Raw genomic sequence first — 25,340 nt, forward strand, 5'->3', positions numbered from 1 at the left:
AATGTTCATGATGAGTAGTCCCCCCCTCTCTTTGGTTCTCCCTTGTAAAAAACGATGGAGCCGCACACCTTCTGGATTTGAACATGTATGAGATTGAGGTTTATGGTTCTAGAGAGAGGGAGAGAGAGAACAAAATTATGATAGGATCTGATAAGAAAGAAGAGTACAGATGGCAGGATGGAAACGGTGCCACATGGGGAAAACTAGGCTTCAAAATGCAGGAGTTGGGAATGCACGAGAGAACCGCTCATAAGGGAAGAAAAAAATAAAATAAAAACCAAACCAGCTGTTGTGACGTGAACTCGGCGTAGATTCTGATTCATGAAAGTTAGGTTAACGAATAACAATCCACACGCTTCTTTCGGTTCCAAAAGCTTAATTTGTGACATTATGAGGCATTATTGGCTCTACTTGCTTGCCGTCACCCAAAAGGGTTCCTTTGGACTCTGACTTCTCCCAACTACACTGTTGCCCCATTCTTTATTGCCCAATCAATCCTTCACAGCTCCCCCAACTTTTAAGTATCTATTGCCACTGGCCTGCTTGCTTTCTCAGCTCAACCACCCTAAAAAAGCCAAATTACATGGCTTAGCAGTAATCTATGTTAACCTCATGATATCAAGTTTATCTGCTTTGTCTTGGTACTTTAATTGATCTTTGTGTACGTAGCCTCAAGTGGTGAGATTCTGTTAGGGTCAACAATCACACTCATATTAGCTATTTTTGTTTTAAAGGTGAGAGGAAGACTCCAACATTATTGGACGGTTCTCCGCGTTTCCCTTGCTTCCGTTACAAAATTAATGCCCTTGATCATGATATTCCCCATAGAGATGAGCTCAAACATATGAGATGAAGAATCTATAAATCCATAAATAAATTGTACAAATACCACTGTTAAATATTCTTACAAAACCCCAAAAAAAATGGAAATCAAATACACCAGAATGAGAATCAACAAAAACTGTACATTCTGGTTACTAGAGAACTGTATGCTTCTTGACATGATTTTCTATCAAAATTCAGCTATTTCCATAAACCCAAAGAATTTCTCAACCATAACTTTTGGAAGAAAACTGTACACTTTGTCTCACAAGCAGAGCAGAGTGGCATCTAATGACATATGCTGAAATGAACACAATACTGCTGTATATTGACTTCTAAGTATTAACTTCTAAGACTTCCCATAAACTACTCACCTTGAACTCTTGTGAACTTTAATGGATGTCACGTGAATATAGAAAAGACATGGCCAGCTTCTCCCTTTCCCACATCATAAAAAGGCTGGCACTTGCGTCTCCTCATACATTTAGAGTCCTACACTCCCTACCAAGAAATGGTTTTGAAATTTCATGCAGGTTTAGAAATGGCAATGGCTGGAAATGAGAATGGCAGAATCACTGGGAATTGGAAGAAATGTGTTCATATAGTTGGTGAGAAACTGAAGAGGCTTCCGAGTTTGGCTTGGCAAACCATGTGCAAGGTGGGACACGAAGACCCCAGAAGGGTGATCCATGCTTTAAAAGTGGGTTTGTCTCTAACTTTTGTTTCTCTGCTGTATCTGGTGGAGCCACTATTCAAAGGGATTGGAAAGAATGCTATTTGGGCTGTAATGACCGTGGTGGTTGTGCTTGAGTTCACAGCAGGCCAGTTTCTATTGTTTCTGTTTCTCCTACTCTATATCCTGCCTTTGAACTCGGATGACCTTTTTCTACTTTCTTGGGCTTACAGGGGCAACATTATGCAAAGGTCTGAACAGAGGATTGGGAACCCTTCTGGCAGGATTATTAGCATTGCTTATAGAGTGTATTGCAAAATCATCAGGCCATGTATTTAAAGCCATCTCCATTGGAACTGCTGTTTTTTTAACAGGTAAGCCAGATCTAATAATTCAAAAAGGATCATGCCACACATGACTCGCCAATTTCACTTTGCTAACCAATGAGATTGTGCTGTCATGTCATATTTATCTAATAGGATCTGCTGCTACTTATATGAGGTTCTTTCCCTACATAAAGATGAACTATGACTACGGCGCAGTGATATTTCTCTTGACCTTTAATCTCATAACTGTGTCGAGCTACCGAGTTGACAATGTATTGACCATTGTACACGATCGCCTGGTCACCATAGTCGTAGGCTGCGGCATTTGCCTTGTCATGAGTCTATTGATATTTCCAAATTGGTCAGGGGAAGACCTTCACAATTCCACTGTTTTCAAGCTCGAAGGCTTAGCCAATTCTATAGAAGGTATGCAAACTATCCACAGCCTCAACTTCCTTTTATTTTTTTTTCCTTAAAGAAATCATAAGAGTGTAGTCAAGATAAAATGTTGCAGCGTGTGTCAATGAATACTTCTATGGTGAAATGGAAGCAAGTGAAGACATAAAGTCGTCCGAGGATCCTATTTACAAAGGTTATAAGGCAGTTCTGGACTCAAAATCCACTGATGAAACACTGGCAAGACATCTGCTTTAGGTTCATTTATTGAATAGTAAATGTAACAGTTCATTATAACATATTTTCCTGACGTTGCTGCTTTCTATTATGAACGAGTAGGCATTACACGCAAGTTGGGAGCCGAGGCACTCAAGGTATTGTCACAGATTTCCGTGCAAGCAGTATGTGAATGTTGGAGCTGTTCTTCGCCAATTTGGGTACACCGTGGTTGCTTTGCATGGCTGTTTAAGAACTGAAATTCAGGTAATATTTGAGAAATCACATTAATTTGATCACTCAGTTAGTTCATTTCATGCTTAATTTCTTTTTCTTTTTTTTTAAGACGCCACGATCTGTTCGAGCCCTGTTCAAGGATCCCTGCATACGGCTTGCGGCAGAGGTGTCAAAAGTTCTCATAGAACTAGCCAACAGCATAAGGAATCGTCGCCATTGCTCTCCGGAAATACTCTCCGATCATCTTCATGAAGCCTTACAAGACCTTAACACTGCAATAAAATCTCAGCCTCGTCTCTTCTTGGGATCCAATAATAACCGAGCAACCAACATGTTTGCTATAGCTGCGGCACAGGCAGGGCAGAAAATGCAGAAGCACAGTAATGGAGTTTCCCTATCAAGTGTTAAAACCGACTCTTCGGCATTGCTGGAGTGGAAAACGAAGAGGGTTTCTGCTGAACAGTCAAAGGACGCAGAGCGAAAGTCTTTAAGACCCCAACTAAGTAAAATCGCGATAACTAGCCTTGAGTTCTCTGAAGCTCTTCCTTTTGCTGCTTTTGCTTCATTGCTGGTGGAGACAGTTGCAAAACTGGACTTTGTCATAGACGAAGTTGAAGAACTGGGGAGATTAGCCTGCTTCAAAGAGTTCAAACCCGATGATGAGGTTGTTGTGACTAGTGAGAAACCCCGTGTTGATGTGACTCAAAACCATTTACCTTCTCACGGTGTAGATTGATATACAGAGTTCTTACCAACTGTATTCTTTCATGAATAAGAAATTAATGATGCTCTATTATTTGATAATTTTTGACGTCTTTGAAATATAATATGTTAATTGGTCCAGGGTCACTATCGAAATTCCGTGAAAGTCGTCTGAAGTGCTCAAAGTGCAAGCTTATAGTAGAAGTGCGCTGGGGGTAAAGAATACTTCCATTTGCCTTTCATGGCTGCTGTCCACATCCATTAAGAGACAAACCTGAAACCCCCCACTGTAAAAGCTTTGTGCAAAGAAAACGAAAAAAAAAAAAATCCCTTAAGCCTGTCATCTTCCACTAGCAAGATCTAACAAAGAAATATAGAAAAATAAATAAGCATAGACCAACCTCCGTCGTGCACTCTTTTCACTCGTTTCATTTTCAGCTCTCAAAGTGGAGCATTATTGTCGAAGGAATTATTCTTTTGCAGCAATATAGAAGCCTTGCTTAGTGAGGAAAAAGCCGCATGTACACTTTTGGACGGGAGAATCTGTCACGGGCATTATCGTATTATGTATAGTATAGTTTAGTAATTGCTAATGCTTTTTTGGAAAAAGCATTATTAAAAGTCATATACTAGTGAGCTTCTCTAAACGCGTTCTTGCCAAGACGGAGAGACCCATGGTTGGAGTATTAATTTTGTAAACTCGGGGAGATATACTTGTGTGAATTGTAGTTTCCTGGAAACTCGTAGCACTCTCGAGTATATATAATTTGGGATTAGTGTTTGTGTGATATCATAGTGGGTATGCCTGATCCAAAATGATGGACTTCGGATTAGTTTTATTTTATTTTATTTTCAGTAAAAGGTAAAGACGAAGTGCCAGAAATCATGTGATTAGATGATGTTAAAGCGTGTGTCTCTTCAACTCTGCTACAGACATGTTATAACCATGCAGTAAAATGAGTCTGCCCACACTGCACTGGTATTTGGAAATGTTCATTCCTCATCAAGAGATAAGTATTTAAAGAGAATATCAAAACCTGGCTTGTTATTACCACTTGTAAACAGTAAGTTTTTGGACGCTTCTCAAAGCAACTGGCACAGTGGCGTGGTCCTATCAACTCCAAAAGTAAGATTTATATTAACTTTATTTTTTGAAGACGCAGCTCTGCTCTGATGAGGTTATATGGCGGCTCTGGTGACTAAAAGTAGAAGCTGGAGCCCAATTTTGTTGGCATGCAGATTCTCCTTGCCGTTGCTTCCTGCCTTTGACTTCAAGATTTACATAATTAAGCATCTTTTCCTTGCGTAATCTGGCAACAGTGCAAATACATGATTGAATTACGCATTCAAATCGGCTGCTTTCATGCATTGGACTTGGCACAGGAAGAACATGGAGTTTTAGAGAGGCTACAATACAACAAATATATTATCAGAAGCTTTACTTAATCATAGAAGCTGGCTTTTACAAAAGATTGATAGTAAACCAACTCTGGGTGAAATCGATAAAAGTGATTATCACCGGGCCACACTACATAGTGACACAAATGACAAACATACTCGAGCACTTCAAACAGAAAACGAATTCTGGTTGGTGCGTAATAGGTGTACTTTTACGTTTTATTTGTCACTCCAAGACATACATTAAAAAAAGCGTTGCCTCGGATATATATCTTCTAATGAAAACCAAGTCATAATTTAACTAGATAGGATTGGACTCTCGCATCACAGACTCGAAACCGTCCCTAAATTCTCCTCCCAAACTCTCATCTTCATCACCTGCTTGTCTCCTTAGAAATGTCTCGGATACGTGATTGAATTGATCTGATCAAAACCTCCATAAGGCATAGGGTCATTTCCATAAAAGTTCATGAAATTTGCCTGTGCCTCCATGTAGGTTGACATACTAATATCACCAGCAGATTCAATCTCCCCATTCAAATTTGAGTAGGATGAAGAGGGTGAAATTTCTGTGTGTTCCATTGGCTGCCATGGGGTCATTGAGCTTGATAAGTCATACTGTGGAAAGTATTCCGACACTGCATGTTGTACTTCAGGATAGTCCTGCAATTGTTGGAAGGGGAGAAAGGTCAGAAACGCGTCTAAAATGAGGCTATTCAATCTTAAGTTTTGTTCTTTTATTCGTACGGACCTTTGAAGAATCAAGAATAAAATCTGGAGAAATCCAAATATCTGAAGGATTGGTCTCCATGGAAGCTTGCTCGAACTCTGCCGTCTGAACCGCATCGGAGGGAGAAGTAATAGGGCTTGAATGACCACTCTCATTGTAGAGATGACTTGTTTGTGACGAAACGTCACCGGAGATGTTGAAAGGCTCATTTGAGATTCTCATTGAGGTGTCATTCCCATTAACAGAACTGCTTCCAGCCTTTTTACCCTTGTGTTCTCCCTTCAAATCATTTGGTTTCTCATTCTTCTTAATCACTCGGCACAGAGCAAAAGCACCCTAGACTCAAAACACACCAAACTTCACTCTTGGGCCCCAACACTAAGACAATACATTGAAGGGGGTACAGTTTAAGAACTTTGGCACAGTAAAATATACCTGAAAGCTTGGTGATCCTGTGGCAAGATCATCACAAAGGCGATACTCGTGCATGACCCAGTTGGTTCGATCTCCTAAAGGGGCTCTTCCACAATAGAAAACCAGAGTTTTGCGGTAACCGGTGACAGAGGAAGGAGAACAGTGGCACACAACCTTTCTGTCTTTTCCGGTGGCTTTCCAGTATCCAGCTTTGGTTGCTCTGTTTGTTCTTGATCCATTCGGATACTTTCGATCCCTGGGACAGAAGAAAAACCATTCCATATCTCTCTTCGGAAGGAATGATTTCTCTGCACATCGCACGACTCACGAGTTAGACTTTTCAAATTCCCTTACAACGAGGAAGAAAAGAAAAGGTCGTGGCATTCGCTTTTTCCAATGTTGACTAAAGAATTAAAATCCCATGGAATCGGCTTTTACGGGGGAAAAGTTATCAATAATAATTAACCCCAAGAGCAAATTTCAGAAAAGAAGACAAATAAGACTCCGCTTTCTAGCGTTCAAAGTGTCTGTTTTCACGCTGGTATAAAAGAGTTTCTTTTTACTACTATATTATATTGCAAATGATCACAATGAGAATTCGAGGATTACCCGGTAACTCCCAGGGATCAAATTTGTAAAGATCAATGACGGGGATAACTTCAAGCTCAATTTCCAGCCCCTCCACTTTTCTTTTCAGGTAATATCCCACCAGTTCTTCGTCAGTCGGGTGGAATCGAAAACCTGGTGGCAGTGACGCACCTCCCATTGTAATTTCTTTCTTTCTAAGAAACCCTCAGAATTTTGGAAACTTGGAAGGAAAAAACAAACGACGATGGAGTAGCTCCAACGGAGGAAAAATAAATCAAACTCTCTCGGAAAAGCTCAAAACTTGACAGAGAATTGACAATAGTTTCCAAGATCTGCAAGGGGATAATGCGAAATGCCGCTAAGTTTCCAGACTATATCTGTTGAAGATATGAAAAATCCAAAAATAGAAGCTTCTGTCTAAAATAGATTTTTTATCAAAAGTCAGGTAGAATTTCCACGGACGGCACCCGTTGAATGCCAGAATCATCGTATTAAAGAAATTCGAGGTCTCTTATCGTATCAGCCCCCCTGCACCCCAACCCCACCTTAATAATGAATCCCTGGAAAGAAAGAAAGAAAGAAAAGAAAGGAGGAGGATTCTTCTAAGAACTTGAAAAAGTGGGAGCTATAGATGCCCAGAGAAACTGTAAACAAGAGTTCCAGAAAGACAAAGTGATGAAGAAGAAGAGAAGAGTGGGTAGGTAGAAATGAGGAGAAAGTGTAGAGTAAAAGCAGAGGAGAGTTGAGGCGTATTTATAGCATTTTGGAATTGGGAAGGGAATCGACAGTCCACAAATGCTTACACCGAAAGTTTGAGGTTACTTGTCTCAAAGTGCCCCAAAAATTCTAAAGCTCATTGGCCCACCACTAAACCCTTTTCCCACTAGACCAGAGCCTCGGGTTCCCGCCAATTCAAGTTATTTGCGACCGTTATTATTCCGGCGGATTTCAAATGAACAATAGCCCTGAAATTCTCAGATTCATCGTCCATCATCGTGCCCTTTGAATCCAGAGTGAAAAAGCAGAGAAGTTTGTGTTCTGTTGGGCGCCTCCAGTTTCATCGAAGTACAATTCAACTTTGAAAGTTGAAGCATCCTTGATTCAACTTTGACCCCTCCCAACACAATGCAAATCCTGAAACCTAGCCTCCCACTCTCTTTCATCCGCTCTTGTTCAACAGAAGCAAAGTGTTTACATGAATTCTTTTTTGATCACATAAGATTGTAATTTTGGTTTCAAAATGACTAAAATTAATATAAAAATTAAAAATATGAAACATGAACCAAATGTCAAATAAGTTGATTAATCTTGTAAATCAATTAATGTTCATTTAATTTTAAGAGGCGTCAAAATAATTAGAAGGAGTTGCACGGCGTAATTTAAAAAAAAAAGGGGAAAAAAAGAGAGAGGGAGGAATACTATTACTAAGCCAGTGTAAGAAATTGACGCGTAAAAAGGGTAATTGGAAGGAGTTGGCACTAAGCACAAAGGTTGAGACACATCATCCTGAGTCGGACAAAACACTTTGAGCTTTGTTTGAAGAGTAGAATTGAGAGAGATTGTGTCATCAGGTGGGACCAACCCTCCAAAAGTGGTTCCTCCTTGGCTTCTTCCCAGTTCCTTCTCATTTCTCATCTTAAAAGCAATAAAGCGATCCCTCAAGTCCTGCTTCTGGGGCCTATTCCTTGCTGTACATGCCCCCTCAAATCGTCACTGACTACTACTGCAGATATCTTCACTAAAGTTATTAATTATATTAATTAAGCCCTTGCTTTAACACCTACTTGTGTTGATTAGTTCTCTTCTTTGCTTTATGATGTCACTACACAGACTTGCTCATGAATCTAACCACTACTGATTTGTGACTTCTCCACATGATGATAGTGCTAGTAGAAATGTCACTGTACAAATATATTGTGATAGACTGATATCAAGACTTCGCGCAGAATGGTAATATGGGAGAAGTTGACGAAGTTAGTACTTGCTACAAACGTTAACTTCGGCCTCCCCATTCATTAACGGTCGTATAGTTAGTACTTTAAAAAGTGTTTACTTTAGTTAAACTCTATTTATGACATTAGTGAAAGCATATGCTTTTTACCTTCAACACTCATTAGCTTATTAATCTATGAAGCCACAATATTTATAGTCAACACTTGAACATTTTCTGGTTGCTAATCTTAAGCTTCTTTGCGCAAAACCTCTGCTTTTAGTTTTAATACGTAATCTACTGTAGATTTTCTTCTCGTCGATTCTTGTATATGCATATCAGATGCATTGGGTGAAAGAGAGATGATGCAAGTGACTATCTCATCATCATTAGGGTCGTAAAGCCGTTTTTATCTGTTCAGACTTCAGAGATTGGTCTCTGTGAAGTTATATTTGGCAAGGCGAACAAGAGAGAGCATTGAAACTGTTTGGGCCCTTTTTCAGATGCGATGAAAGGCAAAAGGGGTCAAATTAATTGTTTTGCTTTTGGTTATAGTGACGTTGATTTATATGGGTCTGATGGCGCAAGTACACTACCATTTTTGGCCTTTTCACACCTGGCTTTATTTTATACATTGTCCCAATTTTGGCGATCGCGTTCACACTGTCATGAAGCAAGTTCACAATCTGATTAAGCCAAAACATAACTCAAATGCTGTGAAATAGTATGGTGATTTGTCCAGAAGAAGGGAAAAAAGATGGCACTTAATTATATAAAGCAGTTACTATTTCCCTTATGTCATCATCCATATTTTGGCTCGTCTTTAATTACTCGCCTCTTCACAAAATCTCATCCTTATCTCCTTTTTTTTTAAAAAAAAAAATTGTGTAATATAGTCAGATCTCCAAGATATCAAATCTTGGATCTGCAGAGGTCGAGGTGTAAAGTTCCATTCATACATCAGTTAATTGCATATGTCGTCAGCTGAACTCGGTAGAAAAGTTCAATGACGTCTACTCTTACTTTGTGTGAAATATATTATTCATTAAGGGTCGAAATGAACTCCTTTCTATAATTGGTCACTAATAGTAGTTTTCATTCTGCTTTCTAATGGAGGGTTTCGGAGCAAAATTATGACGGATGGTGGGGCAGCTGAGCATGAGAGATCCAAATACGAAGTGTGAATAGAAAAGCAAGAGAGAAGATGGGGGTCTTAATTTGGAGCACAATTAAAATAATGGAAGAGGGATAGCGTGGGATCGTGCATGGAGGGGAAGTGGGGAAATACAGATATAGGCCACCTTATCCCTTGTCGCAGGCTGTTTGTCTTATGCTTTTATGCCGTGTCTTTTTTGTGGATTCGGTTGTTGCCAGATTCAGTGCTGTCGAGTCCATTCAGTGCTGTCAATCTCTGCCTCACACCCCACCAATCCCAATAACGATCACATACATCTTCAGCTTTCCTGAATTCTGGCTTCCCCAATCTCAACAGTCCCAAATAGATCAGAGTTACAGTGATTTTGGTCAAGCCGTGTTTAAATTCTCTATTTTGTCCTTTGCTGATGTCAAAGGATTAGCCCCTAGAGTTCGTATACATGAGGGGATTATAATCCGTAATCAAGAATACTGTATTAATAGTGGAGACGGGATTCTAATTATGGGAGGGGGACAGCTGGCAGGATCATGAGGGTTTGGAAAATGGGAAAGGGACGCTTTGCTCCATAGTTGCGACAGTGTGTTTGCCCAAAAGCCGAAAAGACAAAAGAATTATTCAATCTCACATAACCATGTCTTCGCATTATTCTCTGTTATCTCATTAATCAATTCCAAAGCTGTCTTCCAACTTTGTATGGTTCCTCCTCTTTTCTTCAACCCGTCCTTCCTTGTCCCCCCCTTCATTATTCACAGTAGCGCAGGAAACACATTGGCCCTTACTTTAATGAATTCCTCTCTCCATACTCTTTCATCATCTGTTCCTAAATTACACACAAACGTTTCAGTCGTTTCTAAGTTAATATAAAATTATAAATTCGATACCGGCGCATTAATTCAATGTGATGGCACTGTATTTTATGGTGATGAATGAGATATTGAACTATTGACACACATATAATATAATGTAAACAAACTAAAGGGAGAAACACTTACTATTACAGAACTAATTTAAAAAGAAATGAAGGTTGACAATGAAAGAGACAGGGAAGGGACAAAGGAAGGGAAAAGAGGGTAGGAGCGCAGACAAATTGTCGGAGTGAAATGACTTTAACGTATACACTGCAAGAGCATTACCTGGGAGAAGTCTGAGAATAACAAGGAGCAGATTTCGTTGACTAAAGTATAATCCAAGGATGTTGTGGTCAGATCAAATATATATATTTATACATATAAGCATCATCCTTCTTCTCAATTTATCCCGTCTTACATGGCGGCTCTCATCCCAATACCTCTTTTTGGAGTTTTGTTATGTCGAAACTTAAGAAACTCACCTCGTGCTTCGCAATGCTCTCTTCAGCCTTCACCCTCTGTTTTCATAATAACCATGTTCTCTCTCTCTCTCTCTCTCTCGCTCTGTTCATTCCACAAAGTTGCCCCTTAGCAGCCGCCATGCATCCAAGACCTTGTGGGCGACACAAATCATGAGCTCGATTTCCCATTCAAATCCCCAAATATGTTGGGATCCTCTTTGCTTCTATAGTCTATACTTTTTAGTAAGGGATGATACTCTCGGTCTCTCCTCCATACATTTGAGGAAACGCCAAGAGGATTGGAGAGTGAATAGCTTCTGCTTTTCTTGGGCCATGTTGCTGTGGATGCTTACGCATTTCAAGCACAAACTACGGTTGGTTCAAAGCAGACCCAAGGGCAGATTTATTAAAATCAATGAGCTGTTATTAATAGGAGTTGGGTCTAGTAAAAAAGACCAATCTCTCAGGTAAATTAATATTCAAATCTCTATTAGAAAATGTATCTACATTTAGAATCTGACAGTGTCTCGAATAGAATTGCCTTCTATAGGAGAATACCTATGCATCAGCCTAAAAAAACTAATGGGGTGCTCAATTGGACTCCCTAGTCCATCATCTTCATTTTTGGGCCTGAGAATCTCATAAGTGAACAGGGCCCAACACAAAAACTTCTCAGGTCCGCTTGAATACAATAAGCTAATTCTGGCGCAAAATCGTGCCTCTTATTGGCCGTCGAAGGTCAGCGTGGGGTCTGGTGAACGAGGGAACGAGACTTGAGGCCATCGAGTTGCAATTGGATGTCTTGGCTCAGTGAAACCATATTCAGCTGAACATCGTCGATGAATGCTTTCGCCTTAGCTTCTCCGGTTTCGATGAGTCCTTCAGCCTTATCGCCTCCAGTTTACAAACCCTCCGTCCTTTTATTCTCACCATCCGCGTGTACGACTTGTAAGATCGTTGGCAATCGCAAAACCAATTCTTCCGTCTCTGTTCAATCTTCTCTCACTTCACAGGCTGTCACTTCCGACCCATTTGTACTTGAACTTGCTGAAACCCTCGAGGACTCTGTCGCCTCGTCTTCTTCTTCAGCTCCCCGACCACTCCAGAAGCTCAGAGAAGCATCCTCTGAATCATTGCTCTCGACTCCTTGGCCTTCTCGCAAAGACGAGCCCTTTCGCTTCACCGACCTCTCATTCATCAGGTACTCAGAAATCCGCCCTGTTTCTCACCTTCCGGGCCCCTCATGCTTGTCGGCCATCTCCGTGAATACTCAATTTCCGTATCTTGGAATCGTTGATGGCCACATCGTAAAATCAATGTCCAATTTGTTCGGATTGCCAGAAGGAGTTTATGTTGGCAGTTTGTCGGAACTCACTTCCGCGAGCATAATGGATAGGATCTCGGAAATTGTTTGTGGGCTGAATGATGGAGACTTGTTTTGGTCTATCAATGGAATAGGGGCTCCTGATGTGACAGTAGTTTATGTTCCGGAGGGGTGCCGCGTGGAAAATCCGGTTCATTTGGCGTACTTTTCATTTGAGGCCAGCAACGAAGGTTCGAATGCAATGCACGTTTCAAATCCAAGAGTGCTTGTATTGGTGGAGAAGGGAGGAGAGATTGATATAATCGAGGAATTTTCCGCCGAAAACGCGAATCAATGTTATTGGGCAAATTCTGCTTTGGAGATGGTCATTAGAGAAGGTGGAAAGGTGAGGCATTCATATATTCAGAGTCAATCATTGGGTGCAGCTCATATAAAATGGACCTCAGTCCAGCAGGTAATTGCTTTTGTTTTTCGCCTTTATCTATTAGTATTGATCGTTTCAACAAGTCTCCTACATCTGAAGTAGGAATTTACTGGTCATATAGGGCTACCTAGGCTCTTAGTTCTAATAGGTGATCTTATGCCATGGTTTTATAATTGAGTTGTCCAATTATGTGATATGAATGACGATATGATTATGAAGGAATGATTACTGCTGTTCATTCCTTTTACAGTTAATGTAATTCAACGGAGCTATAAATTTGTCCACATTCTCTGCTCTTTTCAAAACTAATAACTTTCGAGTTAGTATATGTGATGAGGCAATGTCTATATTAGGGGAAAGCTTCCTGGGAGAAACTCGTTGGATGTTTTTTCAAGTGAAACAGGATGCCAGCTTGCTTCATGAACGAACATGGAAACCTGAATTGACGACAAGAAATTTACGTTGCAACGACTCGTTTAAATCCAACACTCTGCTTTTTTTAGTGCTAATTGTTCACATCAATTCTCTAGAAACTGCTCCAGATCCACCAAATAAAAGAGTCTGAGATTGTAAGTAGCATATGAAATGCTGTGGGTAAAAAAAAAAAAAGATGAAAAGTCACGTAGGAGTCATAGGAGTCATTTTTTATAGGGCTTGATTGCATTAGGTGAATTAACTGTTTCTTAAGTCCGTAAAAGGAAAAGGAATCTATTTTTGGTATATAATCAAGTATCATAAAGTGCTTCTTTAAAAATTTCTTTACATTGTCAAGTTATGCTAGAGTGGATATATGAAAGAAATTTGACAAGAGAAGCCTCACGATTTTTAGTTCATTGATCTCAGGAATCATCTAGTACATATGAGTTGGTTGAGGTAAGCTCGGGAGGAAAGCTTGGCAGGCATAACCTTCATATCCAGCAGTTGGGCCCGAACACAGTGACAGAATTATCTACATTACACTTGTCTGTTGACGACCAAACCCAGGATCTGCACAGTAGACTTGTCTTGGACCACCCACGAGGTTATTCCCGTCAACTTCACAAGTGCATCGTGACTCATTCACAGGGGCAAGCAGTATTTGATGGGAATATAAAGGTTAACAGGTAACTATGTTTTTACAGCCCTGCGATGACAATTTTATGAAATTATGTAGCTGGTGGAATCTAAGAATTATTATATTTCAAGGAAACCTAGCTTTTGTATTTTGTTTTATTTACTTCTGTTATCGCTTGCAAGTGGCAGAGTATTTTCTTATGAAAATGAATGCGAATGTCATGCAAGTTTCAGTATTTTAGTCCTTGGGTCCGGTTGCAAGAGCTATCCCAGAAGTTTCTAATATGGGATTGAAATCCCTTGCATATAACAGGGTTGTATTTTATGCTTTAGGTGATAATTAAAGTTAATTATTGAGCAAACAGATATGCTCTTGTTTCTAAATTCTGTGTAATTTTGATCAGATATAGGCTGCTTGATTTCAATGCTGAACTATTATTTTATAGGTATGCTCAGCAGACAGATGCGGGGCAGTTGACAAGAAGCCTCCTTCTTGAACCTCGGGCAACTGTAAACGTCAAACCAAATCTCCAAATTGTGGCCGATGATGTCAAATGCTCTCATGGAGCAGCAATAAGTGACCTAGAAGAAAGCCAACTTTTTTATTTTCAAGCTCGTGGTGTTGACACAAACACAGCTAGGAAAATTCTAGTTCTTGCCTTTGGAGGGGAGATTATAAATAAGTTGCCTTATCCTTCTATTAGAGAGAGTGTACAACGGCAGATTAAGCAATTATTGGATCCAGCTCCCAATTGATCATCATGGTGAGCTGTATACCGAATGTAAACATTATCCTATATTTTTTAATCCCCGAGTGTCATCTGGTTAAGAAATTTAAATTGAAACAATTATTTTTTGTGACCATCTTTTTCCCTTCCTTTGGGGGCCTCGCATTATTTCTATGTTATCTCTCTGCTTGCACAAGAATGAAATCATATTTTATATGGAAAAGGAATGGAGAAACTGAACTGATTCTATTTTAATATTATTACATTGTATATAACAATCTTGTCATGGTTGCTGGTAGCAGCTAGTACGCTTGATGTGAGTGAGGTGGAGGGAGTTGGTAGTGCATATGTAAATAACACGACTTGAATGAATCCACTGAAGTACCAGCTCTATCAACATCATGGTCCAATCACTCATGATTGCAGAAACTGTATGGCCTGCATTTTCAGAACCCCTAGCACTTTCCTTGTTAATTTTTCTCATATTGGTTGGACTCAGGAACTAACTTACGTTTCATTCGTAATGAAAAATTTCATATGATAAAGAGCTGAAGTAGCATTGCCTCAGGTAAAGAAAAAAGTAGCATTGCTTCCAATTTATCATTAAGCATCAAATTTTTGTGTGCAGCATGGTAGAAGTAGAATCTGACAGTCCACAAACTGTTGGTTTTCCAGAGACTTCACTCTCAAGAGGAGCTTGATATGCTTTTGGGGATGAGAAGTGCATTGAGGTTTTGGTACTCTAGCAGGTTCGATGTCTTATATCACTGCTATATTTGAAAACAGAAGATTGATGGTGCTTCCTAGTGTTCATTTTTCGGTTACGTAATCAACTTGTAAAGAAATTATCGGCAATGATTCATTCTCAGATATTGGAAGAAAGGCCAAGCTGGGGCCTTGGGGGGATATCCTGTTTCGGGCCTGGAAAACCCCGAAGAGGGAATTCGAGGATTGAAATTGAAAATTGGCTTTTGCGGGATTTGATCCGGGGTGTAGTATGCGTCAGATGGGCAACTTTTGCTCTAGACTTTAGGAGGGATTTTAGGTGCCCCATTGATCGGAGGCCCTCCTTGGGGCTGGGGGTGAGAAGGCACCTTTCTGAATTGTGGAGCCTGCGGTATCAAAATCTCTGTAGGACCTTCAAAGTGGTTGCTCTTTTTGTTGGTGGTAAAAGTCGTAAAATTTTTAGACTCTTATATACAGCAACGCTATGATGACCAAAGATGGTTGGAGTAATAAATATTGATGTGCTATTGTCAGTGTACAGCGGGGATCAAAGATTGAGAAATAGCATTTTCGCTGGTAAAAAAAAAAAGTGTGAAATGCCATTTTCGCTCTAAAGGTGATTTCCTTGGGGTGGCAATATTTGGCCAACGATAATATATATTACTATAATTTAGGTGAAAGTGTGTTTGTAGTTGTTTAACTTTATACAAAATTTAGTTTAGTTCATTGATTTGACAAAATTTATTTTTAGTCATTTAACTCCAAAACTATTTATAAAAAATAATAATATTAAGATTTTTTTTTGGTTACAAGTGATATCAAGATTTTGAATGTTAATAAAATATTTTTAAATATTAACATGTTAGGTTTAATTTTTAAAATAAATATTATAAAAAATTACAATGATTTTAAGATTAAAAGATTAAAATTTTTTTAAAAAAACTGTATAAAATTAAATCAGTCTATAATTTATTTAAGAGGGAGGGCTTAGTGGTTAGGACTGGGACTGGGGATTGGGGGTGAAAAGCTTGACCCACCCATCCGAGACTTTTGGTTTTCCAAGCTGCAAAAATATCTTGGTCGGCCGGTCAAGTTGCTGGATTGAAGATAAGGTTACAACTTACAAACAACGTCTTAAAAATTAGAAGTCGGAATATCTTCACTTCCGGTGCCTACAATGGCTACTCCTCTGTCAACAACTTTGGATATCTATTTTAGTGGGCATACTTCAGACGCCAAGCGAACAAGGTTTAGCAACACCTCTCTCCGACACAGCCATGGAAAGTTCTCTATTCACTGTACTGTTTCCAAATCCACTCCGGAAGCTCCCCCTAATTCAGACGAACCCGACGCCAAAAACCCTTCATTGTCTGAGCAACTCCGACCCCTTGCCAACACCACCTTATCTACCTCTTCCCCGCACGAATCCCATGTCTTGTCCAAGCCTAAATCCACCTGGTTCAACCCCACAAAGCCCAAGCGCTCTGTGCTTTCCCACCAGAGGCACAAGCGCTCTCCTTACAGTTATAATCCCCAGATCAGAGATCTCAGGCGTATTGCTCAGAAGCTTAACGATTGTGATGCCTCGGAATCCGATTTCTTGGCCGTTCTTGAGGAAATCCCGACCCCTGTTACCAAAGAAAATGCGCTCTTGGTTCTCAATGGTTTGAAGCCGTGGCAGAAGACCGTTTTGTTTTTCAATTGGGTCAAGAAGCAGAATTCGTTTCCCATGGAACCCATATTCTACAATGTCACGATGAAGTCTCTGAGGTTTGGGAGACAGTTTCAGTTGATTGAAGACCTTGCGCACGAGATGATTGAGAAAGACATTAAGATGGATAATATCACTTACTCCACCATCATAAGCTGTGCCAAAAAGTGTAAGCTGTTCGACAAGGCTGTGCATTGGTTCGAAAGGATGTATAAAACTGGTTTGATGCCGGACGAGGTGACTTATTCTGCTATTCTAGATGTTTATGCCAGGCTAGGAAAGGTTGAAGAGGTCCTAAGTTTGTACGAGAGAGCCAGAGGAACAGGGTGGAAGCCTGACCCTATCACTTTCTCTGTGCTCGGAAAGATGTTCGGCGAGGCTGGTGACTACGATGGTATCAGGTACGTTTTGCAGGAGATGAATTCTCTAGGCGTGCAGCCTAATTTGGTCGTGTACAATACGTTGTTGGAGGCAATGGGAAAAGCTGGAAAACCAGGCTTTGCACGCAGCCTGTTTGAAGAAATGATTGACTCGGGGATAGCGCCAAATGAAAAGACTTTAACGGCTGTCATCAAGATATATGGGAAGGCAAGGTGGGCTAAAGATGCTCTGGAATTGTGGGAACGAATGAGGCAAAATAACTGGCCTATGGATTTCATTCTGTACAATACATTGTTGAATATGTGTGCGGATGTTGGACTGGTGGAAGAAGCTGAAACGCTATTCAGTGACATGAAACAGTCCGAGCATTGCCAGCCAGATAGCTGGAGTTACACGGCAATGTTGAATATTTATGGGAGCGAAGGAAATGTGGATAAGGCAATGGAATTGTTTGAAGAGATATCTGAATTGGGTATTGATCTCAACGTGATGGGGTGCACTTGTTTGATTCAGTGCTTGGGCAAGGCTATGGAGTTTGATGATTTAGTCAAAGTTTTTGAAACCTCAGTGGAGAGAGGAATCGAGCCAGATGACAGGCTTTGCGGTTCATTACTATCTGTTGTGTCTTTGTCTCAGAATAGCGACGATGAGGAAAAGGTGCTTGCTTGTTTGCAGAAAGCTAACCCAAAACTGGTCGCCTTCATAAAGTTGATGGTTGAAGGGAAGACAAGTTTTGAGACAGTGAGAGAACAGTTCAAGAGTATAATGAGCGACTCAGCTGTGGAAGTGAGAAGACCCTTTTGTAACTGCTTGATTGATATATGTCGTAACAAAGATCTGCAAGAGAGAGCACATGAGCTTCTGTATTTGGGAACTATGTATGGATTATACCCAGGCTTGCACAGCAAGACAGCAGATGAATGGTGTTTAGATGTGAGGTCGCTGTCAGTAGGAGCAGCACAAACTGCAATGGAAGAATGGATGGGTACACTGACCAGAATGGTTCAGAGGGAGGAGGCACTGCCAGGCTTGCTCTTAGCACAAACTGGAACGGGAATTCACAAGTTTTCACAAGGATTAGGCATTTCGTTAGCCTCTCATATGAAGAAAATGGGAGCTCCTTTCAGGCAGAGTGAGGAAAAGGGGGGCTACTTTGTTGCAACAAGAGATGATTTAGTATCATGGGTGAAATCAAAGGTTCCGTCACGTGCTGTTACTAACTAGATGACGAAACAAATTGGGTTACATTCACCTTCCCAAATTGGTTCCTCATCCAAGAAATTCGGAGAAGGGTTGTAATTTTTTTCCCTCTGCGCTTATTGCATAATATACGCTTTCCTGAAAATTTAGTGTCTGGTTTTTATAGGTTGGATGGTTGTTGCTGTGAATTGATCCTCTTTTTTTTATAAATTTATAATGAAAGGAAAATGGTTCAAACCCACTAGGAAAAGGCTGCGAGGATCAGGAGCTGTAGAGTCAAGGAAACAAAGAGTGAACGCCCTCTTATTTCAATCTTGGTTATGATAAAATTTAATCACGGCTCGTCTTCAACGTCCCTTGTTTTGCCCAAACTTTTCAACGTCTTTTGAAAAAAATTGAACAAAGTTCTTTACTTTAAATTTATGTGTATAATTAAATTACATACTAGTTTACAAGTCATTTCAATATCATAATCTTTTTACTCATTTTAAATCTAAACTTGCCATTTTATTATCTATCTAAATAAGTTTTAATTTATCAAATTGACTCAATCCAAATATAAATCACATTTTACTAAATACTCCTCCAGTCCTTAATATAGAACCCAATTAGTGAGTTGGTTTTGATCCTAAATATAAGACCCATTTCTCATATTTATCAATTTTCTCTAAATTACCCCTATGGATACTCCTTCAACCATAAGTAGAAGAGAAAAATGAGATATTAAAAAAGATGATTATGGTATTTTAGAAAAAACGTGTCACATTTCTTATAATTAACTAACTTACCTAACTTCCTTAATCTAATCAAATTAGTTAAATGGGTCTTATATTAAGGACTAGAGGAGTAACTTTTATTTTAACTTACCTTTACAAAAATCTAATGAAATAAAAGCTATTTTTTTCACTGTCAATTCAAACGTACCAATCTTAGTGGAATCTCCTAAAGCTTGAAACAGAATCGCTGTAATTCTTTACACAAAAGGAAAGGAATGGCAACAGAAACAAAAAAAAAAAAGGAAGCAAGATTTGGTACTGTTATCTTCAGATTTGGCTAGGACCTATTTGATCCTACAACTCGAAATGATTTGATTCACAGATCTCAGTAATTCAGAATCATGTCGATCCGCAACGGTGGAACACCACCCTCAATTACAGAAGCTCGTTTCTGACTAGGGAATGATCAAGTTAATATAAGTACATTTGTATCCCCACCCCACCAATGTACACCCATATTCTTTTGGCTCCAACAAAGAAAGAAAAACAAAATGAATAGAAAGAGCCTCCGCTACGCAAAATTTCTATCATTTTTCATCTCTATAAACTGGGGGAAAAAAAGAGGGGGAAAGAAAACAGCGAAAGGGCAAAAGGAAAACAAGAAGCGGATCTAAAAGACTTCACTATCTTTCCCTCCTAGAGAGAATCCCTAAAATTCTACCTGCAATTTCCCGTTCTCAAAACCCCAATCCCAAATTTTGGATGAAATTCTAACGGTAGTCTATTGCCTTTAACATATGAGGTGACTACACCTTCATGCTGCAAGACCCAGGCAAAACACCTTAGGACCCATGAAAAATGGATCGGCTGTAAAAGTTTGGTGCCAGTTGGATTCACCTTCAGGTGAAGAAAATAAATGTATAATCACATGTATAGGGCCACCGGCTAGTTGAAGGTTGGCCTCACAGATACTTTCCTGATGATTTCCAGATTCGGCCTTCAAGTGATATCACCATGACAGTAACATCATCATGGTATTTCCTCCTATCTCCTTGTGGGATATCCAACAAGTCATGTAAATCCATTCCTACAACAGTTGTTTGCACACTCATCAAATGTGGGTTTTATATGACACAATGTTTTGGAGCACATCACATGTTCACACTTCATAGATGGCACAAAAAACAGAACATTAGGTTGAAGACTTGCTCTACTTCATAATGCAAGTAATTTCAACACCATAAAATGAATGCTAAAAGAAAAACAGTAGGTCAGAAGACTTGCTTACCAGCTTTCTTTGCTGCACGGAGGAGAAGCTCCTCAATCAAATGTTGAGCAGGATCTCCATCAGGAAACTTTTCCATGAAGCTCTCAACTTGAGAAACCACTTCTTGATTGCTTAGATATTGATATAACCCATCAGATGAGAGGATCAGGAACTGATCTCTTGGGCATAATCTATGATGACGTAGCGAAGGGCAGCAGGATATATATGGAGCAGTGCCAATATATTCATTACGAAACATTTCCAGTAAAGGATCATTCCACTTTGGCTGCAGCACCATGCAAATGATGCTATTGTGTAAGTATACACTGTGAGATGTATTAAATATTAAATGCAGCAAGTAACCAGAGATAGGAATGGAAGCAAGAATAACGATCTATTAGTGTGCATGAGCACAAGTGCATGCAGCAGTGCCATAAGCACTTCAGGATTGAATTTATATGACCAGTGCAGCTCTCTTCCACGACCAGAGCAAAATTTCAGTGCACTCTACGATGACAGAACTCACTTCTTATCACAACCACAGAAAAAGACAATGAGAAACATGAGAATCATATGCTGGTTTTCCATTTGCACCATTAGAAATTAAAATTACCAATATACGGAATTTAGAATGAGTATTGATATCATTGCTGTACTTGCATACCAGTTATCTGAACGTGTTTCAATTACATATTGGATTAGTTTTCATGGCAAGGTCAAGGTTTTCAATGGTTTACGCACGCGCACTAAAAGATGTCCCCACTGCATACATATTCTAGAGGCTTCTAGAAAATTGTCCTATCCTCATATCCTATACCTATACGAAGACAGAAAATCTTGTCAACCTGACCTCAATCTTTTCAATTGGCGTCTGCTTCTTACAAAATCATTTATTACTGTCTTTGTGTGTGTGTGTGTGTGTGTGTGTGTGTGTAGGAGAGTACCAGAGCAAAGCAAAACTGAACAAGACTAATAATAATGAATCTGCATTTACATGATAAACTGAGAACCATACTATTTCATAATTATAAAACTACAGAAATCAACATATTCTCTTGTTTTTGGAGAGAGGCGGGAGGATTTAAGAAGAGATTAAAAGACATTGAGGAAAAAAAGAGCATAAAACTGCCAAAGTCTATTAGATGAACCTGTTTCAAAAATCCTGCCCCAAATGCTCTGGTAACCTTAAGACGACCTTTAACTCTGTCATTTACAATGCATTGGTTATCATCTGGATGTTCATTCTTAATCCTAATGACTTCCTGCAAAACAATTAATTCCATGTTTTAGACAACTGACATGATATGAATCAAAACATGATTGAAGAAAGAAAGAAACACCAATACTGACAGTAACTGCAACTAAAAGCATAACTTATATATCAAAAAGAAAGCTGCAGATGAGCAGAAGACTAATGACCTAATCTAAACGTCAAACAGTGGTCTGCTATACAATCAGAAAAATAGGATTGAACAAAAATGTTACAGCCGAGAGGAAAACACAATTTGCTCAAGGAAAATTACAAATGGACACACAGGGACAAGCACACTTGAACCTATGTGAAAAACACAAATGGGATGAGAAGGAAAAACCCAACGGCATAAACTAATAGAAAAGCCGCATCTAGCAAGAAATGGCCGTGTTATGTGCCGCCGAATGCATTGTTTGACTAGTTTTGTGGGCGCTCAAGCTTTATCATATTCACGGAGAACAAGGGGGACCTGACGGGAAGAAATATGGTAAAAAGGTTGAAAAGACACAGTTGCATGGTGAAATGAAATGGAACAAGTGTTAGTCGAAGATTCATGTGAATCATGCATATGTCTAAGGTTTGGTGAGGGGGTGAGGGACTAACCGGAAAAATACACGATACCATATACCAAATTAATACTAAAACGTTATCGAAGTTATTTAGTCGTTGAAACCAAAAATGCTTAAAATAAGAAAACTGCCGTCAACAAGCTATTAGTCTTTTGATTCTTATAGCATACATCAATTATGCATTTTTCATGAAGACGTCAAGCATGAAAAACCTGCAAAAGGGGAAAAGAAAACTTTTGTGCCATCCTCTTCCCGCGGGTGAGTAATAACATTCAATAGCTGTGACTGATGAAGTAAACTGGACAGTAACAGTACATTAGGATACCAATATCAAATGTGGCTTCATCGATCACATAGCACAAGAAGCCTAAAATGCAGATTGTCTTTGGAATTGGAAAGTTTACTGGTTGTGATAAAAATTGAAAATAATAGCTCTAGTCAAGCAGAAGAAATTCTCTCAAGCTGCCAAGTTGCTTTCAAGTTTCAAGGAAGAGGAACTGCTCGGTTAAAAAAATTGTCCTATCAGCTGTTAGAGCCAGCACTTTCTAAAACAACCACAACAACACAATTGCAGATTAAGTTTGAGCTCCCATGCCTCTAAGCCTTTAATGACGCGGAGAATCAGAGCCTGACACAGTACGTAAAATTGAATTGCCAAGGCTTATGTGTTTGTCAGTACAATTAATGACCAGTGCGCATAAAAGAGGAAAATAATACAGTATATGCTAATGAAAAGAAAGGGAGACGGAGGAAGAAGTAGCCGAAAAGCCAAAACATTGAAAATTAAATGGAACACTTCTGTAATTAAAAGGGGGGGAAAAATGGACCTCTTCAATGCTCGTGCTGTGGTCAGTGGACAGCTGCAATGCAATCAACCTCATTTCTTGAGCAGGATCCTCAATCCCCGACTTGTTTGCACTTTCACCAGGAGCTGAGGACTCCTCAACTATGCTCTCTGTGCTTGACCCCTTATCTCCTTTGCTCTCCAATTCCACGCTAGAATTAGCCTCTCTGGGCTCATGCTGTGCAACAATGGCTCGGCTGTCTCCCACATTCATCACGTAAACATCTTCATCCCTCATTAAAACAACTAACAGACATGACCCCATTAAAGCGATCTCCGGGCTTGTATCAAGAATCTTGTCCGTCATATCCAAGTATGCAAGTTCGGTCAATTCAAGAGCCCGAGATAATGCTCTCAAAACCGAATCATGATCCACGGGACCCACTTTCCGCCTCCTATTGCCACGGGATGGTTTTTCTTCAGCCCGATTTTCCACCTCAACCTTCTCTTTATCTTCTGTGCCTAGTTTCCAGGGAAACAACTTGCTACCTTGACCCTCCTTATGTTTTGATAATCCATGTTTCAACTTCGATAATAATAGCCATCGTCTGCTAACGGCTGAGCCCGCATTGCTTACGCTCAGAGCATCATCAACGGAAAATGCAAATCTATCTGACCCAGAAAGATCAAGCCCGTCTTCAGCATCAGCTTCGGCGAGTAACTCCCATAATCTACGCCGCCTACTTTCCGTTCCGTCCGCTTGAAACGTTACTCTCTTTGCTGATTCTCCATCAGCAGGCAAAGAATTTAAGTCCTCTCTACTCACAGATACGCCCCCCTCATTTTTTAAGTCTGCGTGGGAGATTTCAATCGATGGTTCAGATTGTTCTCCAAGTAATGCATTCTCCGCAGGGGCGGTCGATGGGTTATTTTCCTCCGCTTCTTCAGCTTCCCAAAACAGACCCTGTAATTCATTGTACACTGCACGGTATAGATGACCCATCAGAAATTCCGGCGCGTCAGGGCCATTGAAGCCGTCGTATATACCAACAAACAACCAGCCGTGCTCTTCCGAACAACTACGTGTACCCGATCCTCTCCCGCCTTCCCATGCGCCCACTGTACATTACTCTCACTCTTTATCTCCGATTTCTCTTCGCTTGCCGTAACATCCTTTCTTCCTACGAAATTTAACACTGGCACAACCCATGGCCGCTTCTTCTCCGAAAGGTTCCCATGGAATGCCTTCCGAAACCCCGAAATGCTCCTCTTCCGCTTCTTTTTGACATAAATGCCACCAAGAGGCGCCGAGAAAGGGACGCCGCCTCCACCTTCGGTGGTGGCGTTGGGCTCGAGGGGGCCAGAGAGGGCGCCGCGTTCAATTGGGCCAGACAGAAAGAAGGCTCCCCTATCTACCGGACCTGAGGGGTCACCCCCCCGGGGGACTGGCTGAAGCGGGAGAGCACTGAACGATGATGTGCTCTCGAAGCCATTCACAATGTTTCCCCTCACGCCGCCACCAGCGGCACAGTCCGCAACATCATCGTGGATATTGTCCAGCTGGAGAACAGTTTTGGGAGTGGAACTGTTGGCGCTAACGGAAGCTCCGGAAATGGCCTTGAAGACGGTTTCGGGCAAATCGGGTCGGGCCCTCGATACGGGTTCATGAGGAGGAGAAAAGCGGAGGGAGTTAGAAGGCGAGACGAATCGATCCGAGTGAGTGGGGGAAAGAAAGCGAGCGGAAGATCTAACGTAGCAGAAGGAGTGGCCTAGGGTTTCGTCCAAGGGCTCAGTGGCGGCAAAGATCACTTCCTGCTGATCCGGTTCGCTGGTGGTCCGGTTAGCCGGTTTGCAGCAAGGAAGGAGGCTAGAAAGTCCGCTTCCCATCACATTTGACTAGCGCCACTATCTGGCAAGGAAGAAAATCGCCGAAACGATTTTCCGGCTAAGTCCGAGGAGAGGCAAGAAAGGAGAGGGACCAAAAATACAAAAAAAAAAAAAGATAGTGAGAGAGAGAGAGCTTTAGAGAGAGAGGGAGGAAGGGAGGGAGAGCGAGAGAAAACAAATAAAGTAAGAAGAGGGAGAAAAATAAGAGACTCAGCGTTAATTGTTTTTTAATATTTCTTGAGTTGAGAAAACTGACCTGCCTTGCTTTGTAGACAGAGATTGAGGGAGAAGATCCCTTCCTCTCTTTCTCTCTCTAAGCTCTATTATATTACTGTCTGTTTTCTTTTTTTTTCCGGAAAAAAAAATCTGTTTTCTTATGTTGCGAGCGCTTTGTTGGCTTGCCTGCAATTTCACGGTGAAT

At 40.4% G+C, this 25,340-nt stretch overlaps 5 protein-coding genes across 7 annotated transcripts; 3 read left to right on the forward strand and 2 right to left on the reverse strand.

Moving 5' to 3' along the window:
* Positions 1-1,239: 1,239 nt before the first annotated feature.
* Positions 1,240-3,492, forward strand: LOC114720926 (aluminum-activated malate transporter 12). Its single transcript, XM_028906671.1, has 6 exons — positions 1,240-1,643; positions 1,729-1,869; positions 1,975-2,247; positions 2,336-2,457; positions 2,557-2,700; positions 2,780-3,492. Exons 1-6 carry the CDS (start codon positions 1,334-1,336, stop codon positions 3,404-3,406), a joined length of 1,617 nt encoding a protein of 538 aa, XP_028762504.1. The 5' UTR covers positions 1,240-1,333; the 3' UTR covers positions 3,407-3,492.
* Positions 3,493-4,768: 1,276 nt separating this feature from the next.
* Positions 4,769-10,887, reverse strand: LOC114720893 (NAC domain-containing protein 71). The gene is made up of 5 exons (XM_028906616.1): positions 10,877-10,887; positions 6,524-6,915; positions 5,936-6,222; positions 5,522-5,836; positions 4,769-5,433 (listed from the first exon to the last, which is right to left on the reverse strand). The coding sequence occupies exons 2-5, from the start codon at positions 6,678-6,680 to the stop codon at positions 5,161-5,163; spliced, it is 1,032 nt and encodes a 343-aa protein (XP_028762449.1). The 5' UTR covers positions 6,681-6,915; positions 10,877-10,887; the 3' UTR covers positions 4,769-5,160.
* A 760-nt stretch (positions 10,888-11,647) lies between these two features.
* Positions 11,648-15,690, forward strand: LOC114720891 (protein ABCI7, chloroplastic). 3 transcript variants are annotated; one of them, XM_028906614.1, is made up of 4 exons: positions 11,648-12,675; positions 13,489-13,748; positions 14,145-14,462; positions 15,055-15,690. In XM_028906614.1, exons 1-3 carry the CDS (start codon positions 11,737-11,739, stop codon positions 14,452-14,454), a joined length of 1,509 nt encoding a protein of 502 aa, XP_028762447.1. In that variant the 5' UTR covers positions 11,648-11,736; the 3' UTR covers positions 14,455-14,462; positions 15,055-15,690. The 3 variants fall into 3 exon arrangements, with proteins under 3 accessions (XP_028762447.1, XP_028762446.1, XP_028762445.1); XM_028906613.1 differs by lacking the exon at positions 15,055-15,690 and adding an exon at positions 14,729-14,822; XM_028906612.1 differs by lacking the exon at positions 15,055-15,690 and having other exon boundaries at positions 14,145-14,649.
* Positions 15,691-16,190: 500 nt separating this feature from the next.
* LOC114720921 (pentatricopeptide repeat-containing protein At5g46580, chloroplastic-like) lies at positions 16,191-18,685 on the forward strand. The gene has a single exon (XM_028906660.1). The coding sequence runs from the start codon at positions 16,330-16,332 to the stop codon at positions 18,466-18,468; it is 2,139 nt and encodes a 712-aa protein (XP_028762493.1). The 5' UTR covers positions 16,191-16,329; the 3' UTR covers positions 18,469-18,685.
* Positions 18,686-19,492: 807 nt separating this feature from the next.
* LOC114720919 (protein phosphatase 2C 29-like) lies at positions 19,493-25,079 on the reverse strand. Its single transcript, XM_028906654.1, is given in 5 exon segments — positions 19,493-20,247; positions 20,449-20,713; positions 21,576-21,689; positions 23,076-24,106; positions 24,109-25,079. Coding segments are annotated over 5 exon segments (2,346 nt in total). The 5' UTR covers positions 24,920-25,079; the 3' UTR covers positions 19,493-20,122.
* Between the last annotated feature and the right edge of the window lie 261 nt (positions 25,080-25,340).

Source organism: Neltuma alba, unplaced genomic scaffold (genome assembly GCF_004799145.2).
Source record: "Neltuma alba isolate B1F8T4 unplaced genomic scaffold, ASM479914v2 tig00012007_pilon, whole genome shotgun sequence".
Classification (NCBI taxonomy): domain Eukaryota; kingdom Viridiplantae; phylum Streptophyta; class Magnoliopsida; order Fabales; family Fabaceae; genus Neltuma; species Neltuma alba.

Coding starts and splice junctions, on each gene's coding strand:
- LOC114720926 (XM_028906671.1), top strand. CDS start 1,334: ATGGTTTTGAAATTTCATGCAGGTTTAGAAATGGCAATGGCTGGAAAT. Junction 1,870..1,974: donor AACTGCTGTTTTTTTAACAG/GTAAGCCAGATC, acceptor TTTATCTAATAG/GATCTGCTGCTACTTATATG. Junction 2,458..2,556: donor AATCCACTGATGAAACACTG/GCAAGACATCTG, acceptor ATGAACGAGTAG/GCATTACACGCAAGTTGGGA.
- LOC114720893 (XM_028906616.1), bottom strand. CDS start 6,680: ATGGGAGGTGCGTCACTGCCACCAGGTTTTCGATTCCACCCGACTGAC. Junction 5,837..5,935: donor CAGGATCACCAAGCTTTCAG/GTATATTTTACT, acceptor TTTTGAGTCTAG/GGTGCTTTTGCTCTGTGCCG. Junction 5,434..5,521: donor TTATTCTTGATTCTTCAAAG/GTCCGTACGAAT, acceptor CAACAATTGCAG/GACTATCCTGAAGTACAACA.
- LOC114720891 (XM_028906614.1), top strand. CDS start 11,737: ATGAATGCTTTCGCCTTAGCTTCTCCGGTTTCGATGAGTCCTTCAGCC. Junction 12,676..13,488: donor AATGGACCTCAGTCCAGCAG/GTAATTGCTTTT, acceptor CATTGATCTCAG/GAATCATCTAGTACATATGA. Junction 13,749..14,144: donor GGGAATATAAAGGTTAACAG/GTAACTATGTTT, acceptor ATTATTTTATAG/GTATGCTCAGCAGACAGATG.
- LOC114720921 (XM_028906660.1), top strand. CDS start 16,330: ATGGCTACTCCTCTGTCAACAACTTTGGATATCTATTTTAGTGGGCAT.